Consider the following 13677-nt stretch of genomic DNA (forward strand, 5'->3'; position numbering starts at 1 on the left):
GCAGGGGCGGGCCGCGCTGCCGAGAGCCGTTCGCGCGCTTGGGGCCTAGTGGGGACTGGCCGCCGCCGCCGTCGACGCCATATTCCCGGTAACGGGGAGCGGCGGGGGGCGGCGGGCCGGGCCGGGCGAAGGCGGCGGGCGGCCAGGAGGGCGGCCCGAGCGGGGGCGCGGGGGCCGCACGGGGGCCCGGGCCTCCGGGCCTCCGCCTTGGCGGCGGTGGGTGGTGGTTGTGAGAGGTGGGGGGGGGGAGAGGGCGGGCGGAAAGCTAGGCCCCGTCTCTGAGGAAAACCCGGGGCGGGACCGACCCCCTCCCCCCCCCGCCCCGGACGGGCCCCCGGACGGACCCCCGTGATGAGGGGCGCCCGAGGAAGCCTCCCCTCCCGGACTCCCATCCGCACCGACGACGGCCGGAGCCACGGAGGAGGCCGGGGCCTCGGGCGGCCGCCCTTTTTCCCTCAGGCCGATGGAGTCGGCGCCATCCCCTCAGGCCCCGCACTCCCTCCCTCCCACCTTTTGGGACTTCTTACCCTTTTTATTTCCTCTTTTTAAATCCCGGCGTCCGAACGGGGGGCAGCCCAGAAAGCGCTTGGGGGCCGGGCACCATCCGAGTGGGGGGAGGCCGGGGATTGGGGGGGGGTCCTCAAATCTCCCCCTTTATTGCGACCTTTTTTCTAACTTCTCCCCCCTTTTGTGCCCGGCAGGACCCCCTTGTGTCGCTCTCGTTCTCCGGGGCCGCCATCCCGCGCCCGCAGTCATGTCGGAGGGAGTGGATTTGATCGATATTTACGCCGACGAGGAGTTCAACCAGGTGAGCGATGAGCCACGCCGCCCACCCCGGTCCCGCCGATGAGCCGAACCGCCCCCCCCCCCCCCGGTTTTTTTATTTTATTTTTATTTTTCTCCCCCCCACCCTCCCCACCCTCCTCCCCCCCGCCCCGAGGTCTCGAAGCAGCGTCCCTTCTCCGCCGGGCGAGAATCTCGCACCCGGCAGGGGCCTCCACCACATCCAGCCGCACGTTAACGGGGCCACCGTTTGAAATTAAAAGGTTTAAGAGCAAATAAAACGGGGTTTTATTTATTCACCCAGCCAGTCGTATTTACAGAGCGCGTATTAGGTGCGGAGCACTGGACTAAGCGCTTCGGAATGGACGATTCGGCCACAGAGAGAGACCGGTCCTGACCGGTGACGGGCTCTCGGTCTAAGCGCGGGGGAGACGGACGGACAAAAACACGGCAAGCGCGCAATAAATAGAATGGAGGGGATGGACACCTCATTAACAAAATAAATAGGGTCATAAAAATATCTACAAATGAGCACAGTGCTGAGGGGAAGGGGGAGGAGCAGGGGGAAAGGGGGCTTGGCTGTAAGAGCTAATCAACCTGTGGAACTTGTTGCCGCGGGAGGCCGAGGCGGCTGAAATTTCCCCACCCCGCCCCCCCCCCCCCCCCCCCCAGGATTGACCGCTCTTATAAATCACAACTGCATCTGCAGCGACGGTCACGAGAGTATTAAATACCCTACGGTCACGAGAGTACAAAATATCCGACTTCGCAGGCCCCAGGGCTAACCCCGGCCGCCCCCCGCCACAGGAGATGACCGCTTTGCCCCCTTGACCAGAGGGATTAATTAGGGTCTCCCTTTGTAACCCCCGCCCCCCCTCCCCCTTACCCCCCCATGAGCAGTTAAGATGAACTGTTTTGTAATTTCATTTCAAGGAAATTTTGTTTTCCTTGATTTTTCAGCCCAGGGCTGAGAAGATGAAGGAAGATGCCCCAGAATGCCCCAGACCTTCTGAATCAAAGTTGGAAAAGGGATGGGGAACAAGTGTGCAAGTGGGTACTAGTCCTAAATTGTAGGCTTATTTCCTCCCTCTTTTTTTTTTTTTCCTCCTCGTTTTCCTTGATTTTTCAGCCCAGGGCTGAGAAGAATAAGAATAATATATAATAGTAATAATAATGATGGTATTTGTTAAGCGCTTACTATGTGCAAAGCATTGTTCTAAGCGCTGGGGTAGATACAGGGTAATTAGGTTGTCCCACGTGGGGCTCGCACTTTTAGTCCCCATTATACAGATGAGGTAACTGAGGCACAGAGAAGCTAAGTGACTCACTGGAGATGCCCCCAGAATGTCCAGACCTTCTGAAGCAAAGTTGGAAAAGGGATGGGGAACAAGTTTGCAGACGGGTACTAGTCCTAAATTGTAGGCTTGATTCGTCCCTCTTCTCCCCTCTTCTCTCTCCCACTTCCTCGCCTCCACAAACATTGAATGGAACTATAGGGTTTTGCCATTCTTTTAAGCAGCGCTTTTCTCCTGCAGTCATAAAATCTTGATCTCTGAGATCTTGGGATTCCCCAGATTTGAAGTTCATAACCTGATGCACTGTGGAATCCCAACCCCAGTCAGGGATTTGGACAATGGGAAGTTTTCTTCTCATTGCTATCTGCCAAACTCTAGCCTGGAGTCAGCCGTGCAAGGTGGGGAACCAAGGTGGAGGTGGTAGGCGGACCTACCCGACCTGGGTCTCTATTGGATGGTGAAATATCTTAAAGTGAGATAGTTCCACCGTGACACCTCAGTGGGGGGATATGGGGTAAATAGTCCAGCTGATCTTGGATCTGCGTTTGCATTTAAAAGTCATGGGTTCTTTTTTCCTCTGCTCATCATGGGTGCGCCCTGTGAGCCGAAGAGTAACTGGAGCTGGGTCCATATTACTGTATTTTATTCATTCATTCAATAGTATTTATTGAGCGCTTACTATGTGCAGAGCACTGCACTAAGCGCTTGGAATGTACAAATCGGTAACAGATAGACAGTCCCTGCCCTTTGACGGGCTTACAGTCTAATCGATATTAGGGTGTTTTTTTTCCAAAATAAATAAAAATTAACTATTTCTCTTTCTTGTTAATGCCTCAGGTAGTTAAGCAACCCAACATATTTATTTAAAAAAAAATACAAGGTTGGAGGGGGAAAAATGGGAAAAGCATGGAGATTCATTCATTCAGTAGTATTTATTAAGCGCTTACTATGTGCAGAGCACTGTACTAAGCATCTGGAATGAACATTTTGGCAACAGATAGAGACAGTCCCTGCCCAATAATGGGATTCTAAAATAAATTGCTTTTTAGAAGCAAAACATAGTTTGCCAAGACTCTGGGATAACTTTGATTTCTTCTTAGTTTCCCCCAGATACCTAATTGTGTTTCTTTTGACTCCATCCTCAAAAAATAGGATTTCTTAGGTTAGAAGAAAAGGACAAGGATTCCGTAAACCTCCACATTTGGGGAAATTTTATTCAATTTCCATTACTCAATACCACGATCCTTTTGATTAGAGGGACTGGCGGGAATGTTATAAGCACTGGAGGCAGGAGCCTCGACAAATCTGAGTCCATACATTGTTCAGTAACAAAAAGTTACAGTGACTTGCCCTCTAAGCAGTTTTGAATTTAGAATACACTCTTCTAATCTGAGTATTCATTCAATAGTATTTATTGAGCACTTACTATGTGCAGAGCACTGTACTAAGCGCTTGGAATGAACAAGTCGTTAACATGAACCAAATTTTTTCTGTTTTGAAAGGGTTTTTCCCTCACCTCATATTGGGGTTAAAATGTGTGATGAATTCTTGTGAATAAGGGAGCAAAAAAAACATATTTCACTCTACTGTGACTCCAGCATATTGCCTAAGAAGTGGGTGGGATACAACAGTAAATAGGTGAACATTGTGGAGTGACACGTTTTGCGGGAGGGATTTTTTTTTTTTTTCCAGAGCCGATTGAGATTTAGGGCTTTACCAGAGGCATCCAAAAGTGTCAGCCTTATCAGTTGAGGAAATTGGTTTGGTCACATTACAGCTTCTGTGAGCAGGAAAATCATCTAACTCCCCTAGCTCCCTCCCCAGGACCCTAGTTAAAAAGTGCGAGGCCTGTAAAGGAGGGGTCATATTTCAGGGCATCTACTGGGTTGCTTTAAGGAAGATTCTTTCCTCCATTTCCTTTGGAAACTGGGATTTGGCAGATGAGAGAGCTCTGATTGCTTACATTTAATTCTAGGTCCCAGGATTACTTGGAGATCACTTACTTTGCCAAGTTTTTTGATCCTGCTTCTGATAAAGAGCAAAATGTGTTAGTCTTAGGCCTCTGAAAAAGGCAGCCCTTTCACCAATAAGCTCGAGCCCGAAAAGACCATCCTGGTCTGAAACGATTTTTTCCTTTTTTTTAATCAACAGCAAATGCAGAACTCCAGAAGTTTCTTTGTATTTGATATTTGTATTTTCTGATAAGACCTGGACTCTGCAGCCTCCAGCTGGCTTTCACTGGTGCTTGGGAGTCCCCTAATTTATCAATGGCAGGATTTGCATGTTTTACCATGGCTTCAATTGCCATATAGCTGAATCCACTGTAACTTTCTTGGGGCCGAAATACATGGACTAAAGCTGTCGCCAACTCATCTCCCTCTGTCAGTCAGTCGGTCAGCACTTACTGTATGCAAAGCACTGTAAAGTCCACTTCCTTGGTTTTTCAAATCTTGGTGAACTACAGAGGGGTCACCGGTCTGGAAGTTAAAAGAACTGGGGTCAGTTCAGTCTTCTTCCAGTGATGACTCTGTAACCCAACAGCCTGTTAATTCCCAGGGCCAGGCTGGTTGGGGAGAAAACCAAGCTTAAACGGGAGTAGGTGGCCTGCAGTTCCGAGTCGGGCAAGGGGAGGAATGATGGCGAAAACAAGCGGGAAGTGCCCGGGAGCTCATCTGGGCTATTTCCTATTGGGCCCCAAGCGCTTAATTGTCCGTATTGCAGTAGTTGGGTCTCTAACTAGAAATGACAGGAACTGGGGCAGGAGGGACCTTGGGTTTTTCCCCCATTCCAGGCTCGATCCTAACTTTGGGGATCGATTAACACTTGCCTCTTAATTCTTAGGCGGGCTATGAGGGTTAGGGGCCTTAGGCAGCCGAAGTTCATGAGGGAGGACTTCTTAACTCCAGGATATAACCGTCAACTCTAGCCAACCTCACGAGCCTTTTTTCTCTTTTCAGTAACCGTGTTCTCTCCAGTGTCAGCTTCTCCCCAATTCCTTTATATGTCCTTGGTTCAAGATCCTTATCTGCAGAGCTGCTGCCTGGAATAGCCTCTTCCTGTTCTTGTCGGCCTTATTGTCGTCTTGTCGCAAACCTCTGCGGGAAATTCATCCCCTCTGCTTTTTTCTCTTCAGTTTTTCTCTCCCTCGTCTGCTAGCCCCATCTGAAGTCTTTCTGAGCAGTCTTAAAAGTATTTTGATGACACGGGGACCATAGCACTTACTAGTTGTAGGGTGTAGGAGAGACCGCATGGCCCGGTGGGAAGAACATGGCTCTGGAAAGTCCAAAGGACCTGGATTCTAATCCCGCCCCCGCCACTTGTCTGCTGAGTGACCTTAGGCAAGTCACTTAACTTCTGTCCCTCAGTTGCCTTACCTGTAAAATTCATTCAGTTATATTGAGTGCTTACTGTGTGCAGAGCACTGTACTCAGTGCTTGGGAAGTACAATTCAGCAACAAATAGAGACAATCCCTGCCCACAATGGGCTCACAATCTAAAAGGGGAGAGACAGATGTCGAAACAAGTAAACAGGCATCAGTAGCATCAATATAAGTAAACAATTATAGATGTATGCACATCATTAATAAATAGAATTATAAATACGTACATATATACACCTAAGTGCTCTGGGGCAGGGTGGGGGAGCAGATGAAAAGGGAAGAGGAAAAATGGGGGTTAAGACTGTGATCCCCATGTGGGACATGCACTATGTCCAACCTGATTAGCTTGTATCTACCCCAGCCGTTCAGTTGCCTGGCACATAGTAAATGTTTAACCGATAAAAGAAAAAAGGGGGTTGCTCTTACCCAGCCACGTGAAAGAATGTATGGATGTGTTCATACAGTGTACAGAACGCCAAGGAACCTGGGAGCTTCGTGCTCACTCAAACCTAAGGACAAGGGGCCCCACCTGGAACTTTTTTTTTTTTTAATCATCGTGGGTGCGGAGGTCCAGGTTTTATCATTTGGTCCCCCCATATTCTGCTTATTGTACATTTAGAGAAATCTAGTGGCTACAAGGGGTCTCCAGAGGCCACCCAGAGGGTCGGTGATGGAAGTGGGGAGGTGAAATTGTGGCCTGGGATCTCAGTAAAGCCTTGACCTCCACCCAGAGCCTCCGTGACCAATCCTGAAGTTGGAGGTAGGAGGTCCTAGGAGATGTCTACTCTCTTTATTCTTGACTCTCCCGCTTCCGACCCAGAGTTACCCCCTTTCCTCTTGCCTGGAACCCCCTCCCCCTTCCTATCTAAATCTCCCCGCCTTCAATGATGATAGTAGTAATAATTTCGGAATTTGTAAAGCACTCACTATGTGCCAAAGCATTTCTAAGAAATGGGGTAGTTACAAGGTAATCAGGTTGTCCCACGTGGGGCTCACAGTCTTCATCCTCACTTTCCAGGTGAGGTCACTGAGGCCCAGAGAAGGGAAGTGGTTTGACCAAGGTCACACAGACAGGTGGAGCTGGGATTAGAACCCAGGTCTTCTGACTCCCAAGCCCGGGCTCTTTCCACTAAGCCACGCTGCTCTTCATAAGAAGTTGAGGCGCCGCTGGGATTGGAACCCAGAATCTGGGTTACTAGACAGGCACTTTAACCAACTTAGCCCCGGCGCCAAACCCGCCAGAAATTTCACCTCCTCCAAGAAGCATATTCCTTGATGAATCCCCACAACCCCAGGCCCTGCTTCCCACGGGGCACCCTTAGCTCTTACTGATTGACGTTTCCATCTTCTTGCTATTCCCTGGTGTATTTTGGTTCTTCCTCCTGCTGTCGGTTTTTGTAAATAATCTACCTGACTCCCTACTAGATCCTAAGCTCCTGAGCCAGTAAGGTCTGGGTCTTTGACTTCCCTTGTCTTCTCCCAGATGCTTAGTAGAGTGCTTTACGTACAGTAGGTCCTCGATAAAATAATGTCGGTTGATTACTCAGACTGGGAGCCCTCAGGGACCTAAATAACCTGAACTTCGACTGTAAAATAGAAATATGATGAACAAGGGCATGCCTGAATCACTCTGAGCTTCTTAGGCTGGGTGAGCGAAGTACCGCCCGCAGCCTCGGCCAAATTGGCAACACTTTTCTTTCCATTGGGCGGTGTCCAATTATTTTTGTAGGATTTCGTGTCTCTCTGACCCTGAATAGAAACCAGAAATTGACCTCCAGCTAACTGCCTAAGAGAACAATGTTGCAAAACTGGGAATTTTTATTATGTCATTTTTGGTGGTTAACGTAACGGTCTCCTCAGAAATATCTGTAGAAATTAATGGAAGGAGCCATTTTGTTGACAGCTTGAAAGAGGAGCTGAATGGGAAACTTCCTGGGTAGAAATCTTCAGGACCCACCCCCCACCCCCCAATGCCCATTCTTCTTAAATTGCCTGGTCCATTTGACCTTGGCTCAGAACACGTACACTAGAAGTTAAAAACATTCTCATTATTAGAGGATCATTAGAGTAGCCCCCAACTCTCCCCCTCCCCGCCACCCCAAATTTAAATTCCTTTGTACATTTCCGAAAGATAGGTGAACACGGTGGTTTCACGAGCCTTCCCTGCAGTTCCTCCACCCCACTGACTTTTCCTGACTACAGTCAAAGCGACCCTATTGGTGGGGCCCTCTACGGGGTGGGGAGCTATGGAAAGTCACAGAGCAAGCCCAGGGCGATTGATGTAGCTTTAGAGGAGATCCCTCATTCTCGTCATGCCCAGGGCAGGGGGCGGATCTCTTGGGCCTGCATCAAAGCGAATGGAAATGTGTTTGTCTCTGTCTGTGTGTGTGCGCCCCAGCTTCCAAGCAGAGGTGGGAGCAGCCAACCGTTGCTTGGCCTCTGCTGGCCCAGGGCCTGGTCTCTGGTCACTCTCTCCTTGAGGGCTTAGGTTGCCCTGTGGGGGCGGGGAGGGGGGTGGGTCAAGCTTATGGCAGTCCCCTCCCATTTGCTAGGACTCGGAGTTCAGCAATGCAGATCAGATCGACCTGTATGACGATGTGCTGGCGGCCAGCGCCCAGCCTTCTGATGATCGGAGCGCCAGCGCTGAGCCACCGCCTCCCATTCGTCAGGAGCAGTCTCCCAAGCCCAACAGCAAGTCTCCTGCCATCCTGTACACCTACAGCGGACTGCGCAATAAGCGGGCAGCTGTCTACGTGGGCAGCTTCTCCTGGGTAAGTGTGTGGTCAAGTGAGGCCCGGGCAGGAGTGGGGCCCAGCTACCTGGAACGTGTCGGGGATGGTGGGGTTTCAGAACCTTCGATTGTGCAGTTTCTACTGTGAGGGGCTTAAATGTCCGCTCAGCGAGGTCAGACGAGGTCAGACCACATCTAGGCAACTTCCCAAGCCCAGGAGGCTGTGATTTAAGGGGTCGGGACTTTTCTTCTCGGTGCCTCTGGCCCAAAGTCAAGATGTTCATGACTTCCACGCAACCTTTGGGAGTCGCTAGATCTGCTGTCTGGGTTTATGAGGGGAACCGGAGGTCTTCGGTGCTCTAGTTTGGGTTGGGGTTCTCCCGATGACTGGAAATGCTGAGCTCGGACAGAAGTCATCTTTACAACGAATAGGCAGTCCACCTCCCTTTGGATGCTGAAGGTTCCAAGTGGGGAAAGGTGCCTTCACCTCTCTAAGAGTTAAGCGAGGAGAACAGAGGACAGCGCCAGGGTATCCCCATCCTCCTAGGTCTCCCAGAACTGGTCTTCAGGGCCACATAGCTGATTGGAGGTTTGGGATTGGGATGAAGGGCTGGTGGAAAATGCTTGGCCGAGGCTTCCCGTTTTTGATGTTTCTCTCACTTTCTTGGGCCTTAGTGGACCACCGACCAACAGCTGATCCAGATCATTCGCTCTGTGGGAGTCTACGATGTGGTGGAGCTGAAGTTCGCCGAGAACCGAGCCAACGGGCAGTCGAAAGGGTAAGAGCCGGATGGGGAGGGGACCCGTAAAGCTTAACCGGGAACCAGCCTTGTAGAGTCTCCCTCTATTCCGCGGTTCATCTTGGGCTGTTAGTTGCCTCGCAGCGTGGTCAGTGAGCTCTCCTCGTCCCGAGTCTCAGGGTTCCGAGCGTTTGCCCCGGACGTCGGTCCCACTGTTGGTTCGGAGGAGGCAGCTGCTCCGGAGCGGGGGGAGGAGACACGAGATCCGCCCTTGGGCAGGCAACTGGGGAGCCTGAGCCCACGGTCTGTTCTTTCAAGAGGCGCAGAAAGTTACCAGTGTATTCCGGACCAGGTGGGCCGCAGCTCTTTCCATAAGAAGGCCCTTCCCCAGCTCCCCAGTGTGGCTTTCCAGCTTCCCGGGTGGCAAGAATCTATGGGCGTGCAGCTCCCTGACTCTTCTCTCCCTCTCTCCCTAGGTACGCTGAGGTGGTGGTGGCCTCTGAGAATTCCGTCCACAAACTCCTGGAGCTCTTGCCTGGCAAGATCCTCAATGGGGAGAAAGTGGACGTGAGGCTGGCCACCCGGCAGAACCTGTCACAGTTTGAGGCGCAGGCTCGGAAACGTGAGTGCGTCCGAGTTCCAAGAGGGGGTAAATAGACATTTGTATGGAGGGGGGGAGGAAGGAGGGGTCTTTTTGCCGTGTAGGACTAGCCTACAGGGTCTGGGGATGTTGGGTGGGAGGGGGAGGGGATGCCCAAGTGCAGTGTCCGGTCTAGTGGAGCAGCATGGGGCTGGGTTCCCGTCCCAGTTCTGCCACTGGCCTGTTGTATAACCATGGGCAAGTTGTTTAACTTCTTTGTGCTTTAGTTTCATCGTCTGTATAATGGGGATAATAATACCTGCCTCTCCCTACCTCACAGGGATGTTGTGAGGATAAAATGAGATAATTGTTGTGAAAGCGCTTTGGACAAATAAAAGCGCTATACAAATACAAGGTATTATTAATATGTGTTTCCTATCACTGCTTAGGTCCTACTTGCAAAATCCCGCCCTGCTTTGGGCCTCAGCTGCCAGGTAAAATTCCTGGCCCCCTCACTTACACAGAAACATTTTCTCACTTCTCCGGTTAGTCTTAGGGCCCTAGGTGGGCTAAGCTGGAATTCCCGTTGGCCTGGGTCACAGTTGCACCCTCCTCTTCTCCAGTTCTGGCCCCCGAACCCCTTTGATTTCTGCGTCTTTTCTGTGGTTTCATCGTTCGGTTGTTATTTTCATTTTTACTGTTTAAAACGTCCCTCTTGTGACCCGCCTAAGATGGATTACATTGTGGCCCCGAGGGTGAAAAGCTTCTCCGGGGGCGGGGAGGCGGGGTGGGGTGGTAACGGCTTAGATGTTTGGGGTCACCGAGTGGTGTTTTCTGTTTTGCTGCTGCCTCTGTGGGGTTGGGCTCAAGTCTCTGTTTCTAAGCACGGTCGGTGGGCTCAACACGGAATAAGACTCGGTCGCTGCTTTTGGAACTTAGAGTTTGAACACCAGATGAGTTGAGAGTGTCGAGAGAATGCTAGCTGCGAGTGTGATTTTAACCCCAGAGGGGGTGGTTACCGAATTGGGGGCGTTGGGCGGGGAGGAGTGGAGGGAGGGGAGAGGGTGATGAGGATTCAGCCCCTCAACCTGGAAGAGGAAGTTTTTAGAGGGTTTGAGGTGAGCGAAAGTACCCGCCCCCGAGTCAGTGGCAGCGGGCCGGGAAGGAAGGGGAACGAAGGTGAGGCGTGTCAGCTGGGAAGCGGTGGGGGGGACAGTCGACGCCCTAGATGAGAGGAAAAAAGTCCGACCGTGATCCGGTTTATTCCCAAGGAGTACTTTTCCCTGTACCGCCATCCAGTCTTCCTTGCTAGGGGCCACTCTCCCACCGTTCTCCCGTTGATCGGGTGGTCCTGCCGAGTCCCAGTCCCCGGCTGGTGAGCCCTAAGGGAAGGGGAGCGGGGCCGAGGGGCGAGGCGGGGGTGGGGAGACGGGGGGGTGGGGAGACAGGGGCCGTTCCACGCTACCGCTTCAGAAACGGGAAGGAGGTCACGCAGAGACTTGGATTGTAGCCCCCAGCCCCGCCCCTAACCGAGCGTCGGCCGCCAGGTATCTTAAGTCTCTCTGCTCCTCGGTTTCCTCGTTGGTGAAATGGAGACGCTAATACCGGCCCCTGCGCGCCTGGCAGAGCCGCCGCCGCCGGGCCTTAGTGAGCTACGCGCGGCGCCCTTGGAACGGTTCGGGAGACGGGTCCCGGGTGAAGCCGAGGTCGCGGCGTTCCAGTCTCCTCGGGGGAGCGTCTGCCTCGCGCCGGCCCCGGGGCGACGCCGCGGGCCGGGCGTCCGGTCTGTCCCCGGAGGCGGAGACGCCTCGGCCTGCTTGGCTCCGGTGCCGGCCGGTCCTTGCCCGAGTGACGAGAGAGAAAGAGAGAGAGGAGATTTGAGGATGAGGTGTAGCCCCTAGGGTATGCCCTCTACTTTTACACTAGTTCCATTTTGTTTCACAGGAGTGCCGCCGCGGGCCCATTCCCGAGATTCCAGCGACTCCGCTGATGGACGGGCCACACCCACTGAGAACCTTGTGCCCCCACCTCCCCGCGTGCTGCCCTACTTCAACCGTCCCCCTTCGGCTCTCCCCCTAATGGGTCTGCCCCCACCACCCATCCCACCCCCACCGCCTCTCTCCTCGGGCTTTGGGGTCCCGCCTCCCCCTCCTGGAATCCACTACCAGCATCTCATGCCCCCTCCCCCTCGACTGCCTCCCCACCTGGCCGTGCCTCCCCCTGGGGCCATCCCCCCCGCTCTTCACCTCAACCCAGCCTTCTTCCCCCCACCGAATGCTGCAGTGGGTCCCCCACCAGATGCTTATATCAAGGCCTCTGCGCCCTATAACCACCACGGCAGGTAAGGACGTTCCCATTCCTCTCAGGGAGAACCGGGTTGGGTATCGGAGTAGACGTGAGAGAACTCGGATCCTTCCTGCCTGTAATCAGCGCCGGGCTCTCGACGCTCTGTTCCCGGGATAGGTCGCGGTCGAGTCTCGCCACCTACTCCGTCGACAGGCCTTCGGCGTGGGAGTGCCGAGCTCCAGGGACTAGTCGTCGACCCTCCCCTTAGCTAGGTGCCCCCTTTCCGTTGAGCCGACCTGGGCTCTGCCCCCGTCCCCCCTCCCCTCCCGCCCTCCCCCCCCAACCCCCGCCCCTCCACCCCGTGCCAGGCTCAGTGGGTTGTGGTTGTCTCCATGTAGCCGAGAGCTGGGCCCTCCGCCCTCTACTGTGAGTGAAGCTGAGTTTGAGGAGATCATGAACCGAAACAGAGCGATTTCCAGCAGTGCCATTTCCAAAGCGGTGTCTGGAGCCAGTGCAGGTAACTAGTCCTCCTTCCCTCATCTTTTTGTCTCTCTCTCTCTCTCTTTTTCTCTCTTCTCGTTCTCTCTCTCCATCCCTCCATCTCATTCTCTGTTCTGCCTATTAGCACTGCCTCTGCCAGGTAGATTGAGTACTCCTTGGGATCAGAAGCGATGAAGCTCTGAAACACACCTTCCTCAGCAACAGAAAGAATGTTCTCACTGAAGAGGCAGCCCCAACCACAGAAGAGGATTCTTCTGAATTCTCTGGTTGCTTTGGTCGCCAACAGCTCTTGTCTTCAGTCAGTCAGGGGGTAGCGTCCTTCCTTGGAAGCATTTCCTTGAGAATCCTTTGTTTAGAGAGAGTTTTCTTAACCCTACCAACCGGCGAAAATTGTTCCCAGTCTTTCCCACACTTACTTACCGGTGTCGTGGTAACGCGGATGACGATAGATACCTGCTTCGCCTTATCGCACTTGACCTGCAAGAGTCTTCTGAATTAACAGTTGTCAAAGCGCTTTGAGCTCTTAGGAAGAAAAGTGTTGTGTAGCTACAAGGTAGAACTAATTTCTAATGGCCGTGAGCATCAGGAACCAGAAAATGATCCTATCAGTGGTAGTCGTGTTTTCCATTTTTATTAAAATTCTTACTTGCCCACAGTCTGATTTCTTTTAGCCTGTGCACTTACCTGACCGGACTGGACTGTCGTGGTGCGTGTGTGCGTGTGTGCGAGTACGCGTGCGGGAGCCACACTCCCAGGCGAGGAGGAGGAAGCTCCGGCTGCCCACCCCACAGAGCACAACAACAGCGGGACTACCGTCTCGGTTGCTGGCCCTGATTAACAAGAAAACACAAAAAATGGTAGAATCTAGGTGCCTCAGCCAGCTCCCGCAATCAACTGCCTAAACTTGAGGGCGGCGGGTGGGTGGGAGCTGATGGGAGAGGCCTGGGGCAAGAACTCCGCCCCCAGGAGGGATGCTGAGCCCAAGCAGAGGGTACTCGGGGACGGGCCGAATCTGGCCTCCGGCCGGAGGCCGGGAGGCCCAACTTCTGTTCCTCCAGTCGTGCAGAGCCCTGTCGCGGCTACCCAGTCGGTGGTGGACCGGTCCCTGTGAGTTCAACCCTCCTTTCGGCTTGAAATAGAAAATGGGTCGTTGAAGAGTTGGAAGATCAGGGATGTTTTTACGCATTGTGGGGGAGTAGCTTTGGCGTAGATTGCGTCCCGGGTTTCTCAGGGCGGCACGGTTTCCCACCTGAAAAACAGGTGACCGCTTAGCTTCCAGGGACGTTTTCAGAATTCATAAGCTAACGGCAGTAAGGCGGTGTGAATGCTGTAGAAGAAAGTAATCGAATACACTGAAGCATCGCCCTCCTCCCGAGCCGTC

General features: G+C 52.9%; 1 protein-coding gene across 6 annotated transcripts in view; it reads left to right on the forward strand.

The window, feature by feature from the left end:
* The window catches only part of CPSF7 (cleavage and polyadenylation specific factor 7), a 20369-nt gene continuing 6692 nt past the window's right edge, over positions 1-13677 (forward strand). The window contains exons 1-10 of one of the 6 annotated variants that reach the window (XM_029060822.2): positions 4-88; positions 702-808; positions 1744-1833; positions 8011-8229; positions 8865-8968; positions 9406-9551; positions 9959-10003; positions 11454-11850; positions 12194-12312; positions 12421-12957. In XM_029060822.2, the coding sequence (XP_028916655.1) occupies positions 755-808; positions 1744-1833; positions 8011-8229; positions 8865-8968; positions 9406-9551; positions 9959-10003; positions 11454-11850; positions 12194-12312; positions 12421-12470 (1224 nt within the window). In that variant the 5' untranslated portion in view covers positions 4-88; positions 702-754 and the 3' untranslated portion in view covers positions 12471-12957. Of the gene's footprint in view, positions 89-191; positions 217-701; positions 809-1743; positions 1834-8010; positions 8230-8864; positions 8969-9405; positions 9552-9958; positions 10004-11453; positions 11851-12193; positions 12313-12420; positions 12958-13677 lie in introns of those variants that run through there. The other 5 variants (XM_029060817.2, XM_029060818.2, XM_029060820.2 and 2 more) reach the window with 5 other exon arrangements.

This window comes from Ornithorhynchus anatinus, chromosome 3, assembly GCF_004115215.2.
Source record: "Ornithorhynchus anatinus isolate Pmale09 chromosome 3, mOrnAna1.pri.v4, whole genome shotgun sequence".
Lineage (NCBI taxonomy): Eukaryota > Metazoa > Chordata > Mammalia > Monotremata > Ornithorhynchidae > Ornithorhynchus > Ornithorhynchus anatinus.